General features: G+C 59.3%; 1 protein-coding gene across 1 annotated transcript; it reads left to right on the top strand.

The window, feature by feature from the left end:
- Positions 1-281: 281 nt before the first annotated feature.
- Positions 282-5,290, top strand: R3HDM4 (R3H domain containing 4). Its single transcript, XM_001233901.7, has 8 exons — positions 282-395; positions 1,156-1,310; positions 1,435-1,553; positions 2,180-2,309; positions 2,623-2,708; positions 3,709-3,794; positions 3,950-4,005; positions 4,573-5,290. The coding sequence occupies exons 1-8, from the start codon at positions 340-342 to the stop codon at positions 4,674-4,676; spliced, it is 792 nt and encodes a 263-aa protein (XP_001233902.3). The 5' UTR covers positions 282-339; the 3' UTR covers positions 4,677-5,290.
- Positions 5,291-5,383: the final 93 nt, after the last annotated feature.

The raw sequence follows: 5,383 nt of genomic DNA, 5'->3' as shown, positions 1-5,383 counted from the left end.
GGGCGGGCGGGCAGGGGGGCCCGGCAGTGCCCCGCCCCGCGCTGCCATTGGCCCGCCGCTCCCGCCACGCCTCATTTCGCCCCGCCTCGCGTTCTCATTGGCTTTCTCCTGCCGCCTCGCCCCGCCCCGCTTTCCTATTGGCGAACAGCGGCCGCCGCATGCAAATATCGCGGCGAGGAACCGCGCGGCGGTCCGGGGGTGCTGCTATAGCGCCTCCTTGCGGCTGGGTGGGCGAGCGCGCTCGGGTCCCGCCCCTTGGTGACGTCACTTCCTGTCGGACCGAGCAGGGCCCGGTTCCGCGGTCCCTTTAAGGCCGGAGCGGCGGCGCGGTGCCGAACTATGGTGGTGCTGCCGGGCGGTGCGGCGGCGGGGCGCGGTTCCCTGGAGCCCTTCCCGTGAGTTTGGCGGGGAGGGGCTGCGGGGCGCTCCGGGTGGTGCTGTTGGGGGCTGCTGGACCGAGGTATCCCCGGCCGCTCCCCTCCGCCGGTACCGGGAACGCACCCGGAAGGGCTCTGTCAGGGCCTGGAGGCGCTGGGGGTGCTGAGTGGGCCGCGGCCTCTCGCCCTGTGAGGGGAGGTTTGTGCCCCGGCCCCTGAGCGGCCGTGCTGGCAGTGTTAGCTGTGCTCCTCGCTGTGCCCGTCCAGCCGCTGTTTGTTGTGCTGTGGTTTCCTTTGCTGTGTGGTCGTTTTTTGCCCCTCTTCTGTTGCTGTGCTGAAGGAAATCCCCACAAACCGGAGGGGGAGCTGCTGCTGCTGCTGCTGCTGCTGCTGCAGAGGCTTTAGCAAGCGGGCAAAGAGCGAGCCAAAAGGCAGAGAACCCTGCTGGGCCTGGCAGGGCTTTGGTCAGCCTTGAAAGCAAAGCCAGGTGCTGTAAGGTGCCCAGGGAGCTCCGTGCTGAGCGCTCAGTTGAACCTTCATGTTAAATCCACCCATTTATGATCGTTCGTTCAACTGTGTCTATGTCTGAACAACACCCCGACTACGTAATCATTACTAATGAGAGCCCAACACTCTGAGCGTCTCGGTGGAGCTCGGGGTTGTTGCCTTCTTGTAGTAACGCTGCTGTTGCTTGGAGGCTGCTTAGGTTGCACTACCTTGCTGTCACTGTGGGTCTGGGGGGGTTCAGGAGCTCAGCCCTTCTGTCACACCCCTGCAGGAGGATTGAGGACTGCCTGCCGCCGCTGGAGAGCTCCCCGTCCAAACGCTTCTCTCCCTCCAAGCGGAAGCAGTACTACATCAACAAGGCCATCCGCAACTCTGACCTCATCCCTAAAGCCAAGGGGCGCAAGAGCCTGCAGAGGCTGGAGAACAGTAAGGCCTGGGTGGCTGCGGTCTACCCCCAGCCCTCCCAACTCCCTTACACTGCCTGCAGTGAGGGCTTCTATGAGGACACGGCCCCCAGACTCAGGGGCTCTGCTGTTGCTTTCCTCCCCAGCTCGCTACCTGATGTCGCTCCTGGAGCGAGATGAATGTGGCAGCAATGAGGCAGAGCTCGCCCACTCTGCCACCCCAAGCATCTTCACTGAGGCTTGCAGCAACGAGACCTACGTGGAGGTAGGATGTGGCTGCCTGTCTTGCTGCCCCTCAGTGTGTGGAGTACTTGTACTGTGCTGCTCTAGACTGAGGGGCTGCCTGCATTCCCTTGGGAGTCCTTACTGCCTAGCCTGGCAGCAGGTGCTGTGCTTTGGCTGGTTTGGGGTCAGATGCTGTTCCTGTTGTACTTGAAGTGCTGCTGGAAGCTCCTTGCATAGCTTTGGGCAACTTGCAGAGGGTAACCTTGAGTGAGCTGCAGCATTTCCTCCTCTTGCCAAACACCCCGGTTGCTCCATACAGCCTGGCTGGTGTTGCTGTACCTCCTCCATGACCTCGGCTTCTGAAGCTTGGCACCTCTCCTGTGTTAGGTGTTCAGAGTTCTGGCTGCAGGGCTATATGTGTGGTCTCTGTGCACTCAGGGTGCTGTGGAGCTCTTCCGCTCTTACTCAGTCCAGGCTTAGAAAGCCTGACGTCTGTCTGGCTGCGTTGCGTGCATGGATGGAGGTGTCATCGCTTGGAGTCCCTGCAGAAAGCCGCCTTCGTGTTGGCTCCGAGTGCCAAACATGCACCTCCTGGAGGCAGAGGCTTGGGAGTAGCGGGGAGGTCCGTGTGATGTCTGCATTGGGGCTCGATGCTTGTGTTGTCAGATCTGGAATGACTTCATGAACCGGTCAGGAGAAGAGCAAGAGCGTGTCCTGCTTTACCTGGAGGAGGAGGCCAGGAAGAAGCAGAAGAGGAAGCTCTCCAGGCCCTTGAAGGAGAAAGAGAAGTGGAAAGGTGCTGGGAGGGGAAGGTGGTTGGGGAGAGCCTCTCCCTTCCATCCCTTCCATGCAGTGTGGGAAGGGTGCTTCTTCCTGAGGTGCTCCCTGCACCATCCAGTCATGGTAGGGCCGGGGTATGAGAGTGCTTGAAGGGATGAGAGGCCCCCCCAAAAGGCCATCATGAACCTGAGTGGGAGTTTGTGTGGGCCAGCTGTGGCTGCGGTGGCTGCCTGGGGTCCTGGGTGCACGTTGATCACCTCAGCAAGGTGATAGCATGGGGCTGCAGACCCCATCTAAGTCCCTTCTCTTCTTCCCCCTGCTGGCTCCAGAGCACCCTGCCTACACACCCAAGGAGTGCTTTCAGCGCATCAGCCGCCGCCTGCGCTCCACCCTGAAGCGAGGCAGGATCCCTATGGTGAGCTGGGGACATGGGTGCAGAGGGAAGGGCTTTGGGATGTGTTTTGGTGCTGTTCCTGAGCTGCGAGCAGCTGCTGAGCTCCTGGGAATACACACCTGCTCTTGTGTGACGTGTGGAGCAGTGGCTTGCTGGCAGCAGATGTTCAGCTCCCCATGCAGAGAGGCTTTCCTGGGTTAGATGAGGTTTTCTGGGATTTGCAGGTAGTTTTTTACCTGGTTATTTCCCTGTCTCAGTTCAGTAATTGATGGGGAAAGCAAGCATGCACGCCAACTAGAGCAGCAGGGCAACCTTTGGGGTCTTCAGACTTGTCTACACAAGGATACTTTGAAAAACTCAATTGCCTTTTGAATGGGGTCAAACTGCACAATGTACTGAGCAGGCAAACCCGTGCTGCAACACAGTGGCCTTGTGCCCAAGCCCAGGCTGCCTGGCTCCCTGCTTTATTCTCAACGGTGCTGTTTTCCTGCTGTTTGTTTTCCCTGCTCTAATTAGAGCTCTGTCTCCAAAAGCAGCCTCAGCTCCTCCTGCCTCTTGGCTTCTTCTCAATTTGCTCTCAACTGAGACTCTGCTTCTTGTCTCTGGGGTCACAGTGCTCTGGAGAGCTGCACTCCAGCTGAACTTTGGCAGTCAGGAGAGGAGGAGATGGAAGACTCAAGGCTCTTCTGGCTGTTGCCGCTTCACATGTGAGGGACGATGCCAGCATTTGGCACACAAAGTGTTGAGCTGGCAGGGCTGGATTCCCTTCTGCTCTGGGCCTCACTGCCACGTGCCTCCCTGCTGTCCTGCATCTCCTGCCATGCTTTGGGCTGTGCGGATGTAGCAGAGGACAGTGGTTGGGATAGCCAAGTATTTGCTGGCTGGGTCTGCAGCTCTTGAAAGGCAAAGCCCTCCCGCTGTGGGGCATGGAGCTACCTGGGGACAGGCAGCTTGGGCATGGCATGTCTCCCCTTAATGGGATTTGCTCTCTCCTCACTGATTCTTTTGTTACTCCTTGCAGGGGATGCTGGAGTGCCTGGAGGAGGAGCTGCTAACCTTCTTTTCTGTCACTCCACATTCTGTGTACACTGCACTGATGGACAACAGGTATCCCTGTCGTGGGCACACAAGGGAGGGCTGAGCCCGGAGCTCCGGGCTCCTTGTGCTCCCACTCTGATCCTGGGGCTCCCTGGCACAGCTCAGGGAAGGGCAGTGCTGGTGTGAAGCGCATCAGCTCTAACCCAATCCCCTGCCTCCCCCAGCTTTGAGCGACTCCTGCTCCACGCACTCTGCCAGTACATGGACCTCGTCTCTGCCAGTAAGAGCCTCATGTTTGTTTTTGTTTTTGTTTTTCTTGGTTTTCCTTTTTGTTGCTATCTCCCCTCTCCAGCCCAGCTTCTTCCTCCCTGCCTTCCCTGGCCCCACCTCTCACTGCAGCTTGCAGATAACCATACTCTGCTGCTTCCCTGCACCAGGCTGTGGCCTCTGGGCCAGGATCATGGCCAGAGCAGCCCTACCTCATGGTGCCACATGCAGCAGTGCTTATGCTTCCCCTCTTGTTTCTGGGCTTGGGTGGCCCGAAGCAGCTCACTGTGCTCAGCCCCACTCACTGCCTCCTCCCGCAGAGCCTGGTTGTGGGTTTCTCTGTAGGTGTCGTTGCCACAGCAGGGGAGGGAAGCTCTACGCTCTGTCTTTGCAGAGTTAGCTGCTTGTTCCAAACATGAGAGCCCTGATAATATGAAGCAGAGTGGGTGCCAGTGGAGGGGGCTGGAGGTGGCAGCTCCTCTGCAGGGCATGAAACAGAATCTCAGGAACCCGGTGGGCTGCCGGGAGGGGCTGGGCTGTGGGTTGCAGCATGGTGTTAACTCTTGCATCTTGCCCCCAGGTTCGGATATCGAAGGGAAACGCCAAATGAAAGTGAGCAACAAGCACCACGTCTTCCTGCCCCCAGAGCTGCTGCTGTCGGACTACCTGGAGCAGTTCAGCTGACAGCAAAGGGCTGCCCTGCCCCACGCTCAGCACGCTGAAGGCTTTGCTTGCCCACTGATGGTCTCTGTGGGCACTGCTCCTTGTGACCTGCACATGGGGCTCGTCCCTTCCCCGCTGCGTGGGCTGAGCCTCCCCGTGGGCACTGCAGTGTGTTGTGGGGCTGAAGATGGGTCCTGGAAGGAGCCACACTTCCTGGCCCTGTCCATATGCCCACAGCCCGTGTGCTTTTAATGATGCCAAGCCCGTGGCATGCTGCTGGGCTGGATGCTTCTGGGCTCAGCCAGCGGAAGAGCCTCGGGACTGTGGGACAGCCCCGTGTGTGGCTGCCACGGAGGTGTCAGAACACAGCCCTGAGGCAGTGCTGGAGCTGGCTGTCCGCAGCCCCGGCTGCATGGAGCAGGGCTGTTTTTAAATGTATCATAGCTGTGTTTTTATGCGTGTGTTTGTACGTGTGGGGGAGGGAGGGAGGGGGAAGGGAGAAGTGCTGTCCCCAGGTGAGTGGTGTGTGCAGCTGCCTGCAGCAGGCCGGGCCGTGAGCACCGATGGTGCACTGTGTTTGTGTGTGTGTGTCAGAAAGGGGCGGCATTGACGGCGGGGCAATAAAAGTGTTGGTCGAACGATGTGTGGTCTGAGTGTTGGGGCTGGGAGGGGGGTGAAAAGTGGTGTCAGGGTGTGGTTGGGGGCTGGTGGTGAGCGAAAAGGGGGCG

This window comes from Gallus gallus, chromosome 28 (assembly GCF_016699485.2).
Source record: "Gallus gallus isolate bGalGal1 chromosome 28, bGalGal1.mat.broiler.GRCg7b, whole genome shotgun sequence".
Taxonomy (NCBI): Eukaryota; Metazoa; Chordata; class Aves; order Galliformes; family Phasianidae; genus Gallus; species Gallus gallus.
The sequence above is the reverse complement of the archived record's forward strand: the minus strand, read 5'-3'. Positions and strand labels throughout refer to the sequence as shown.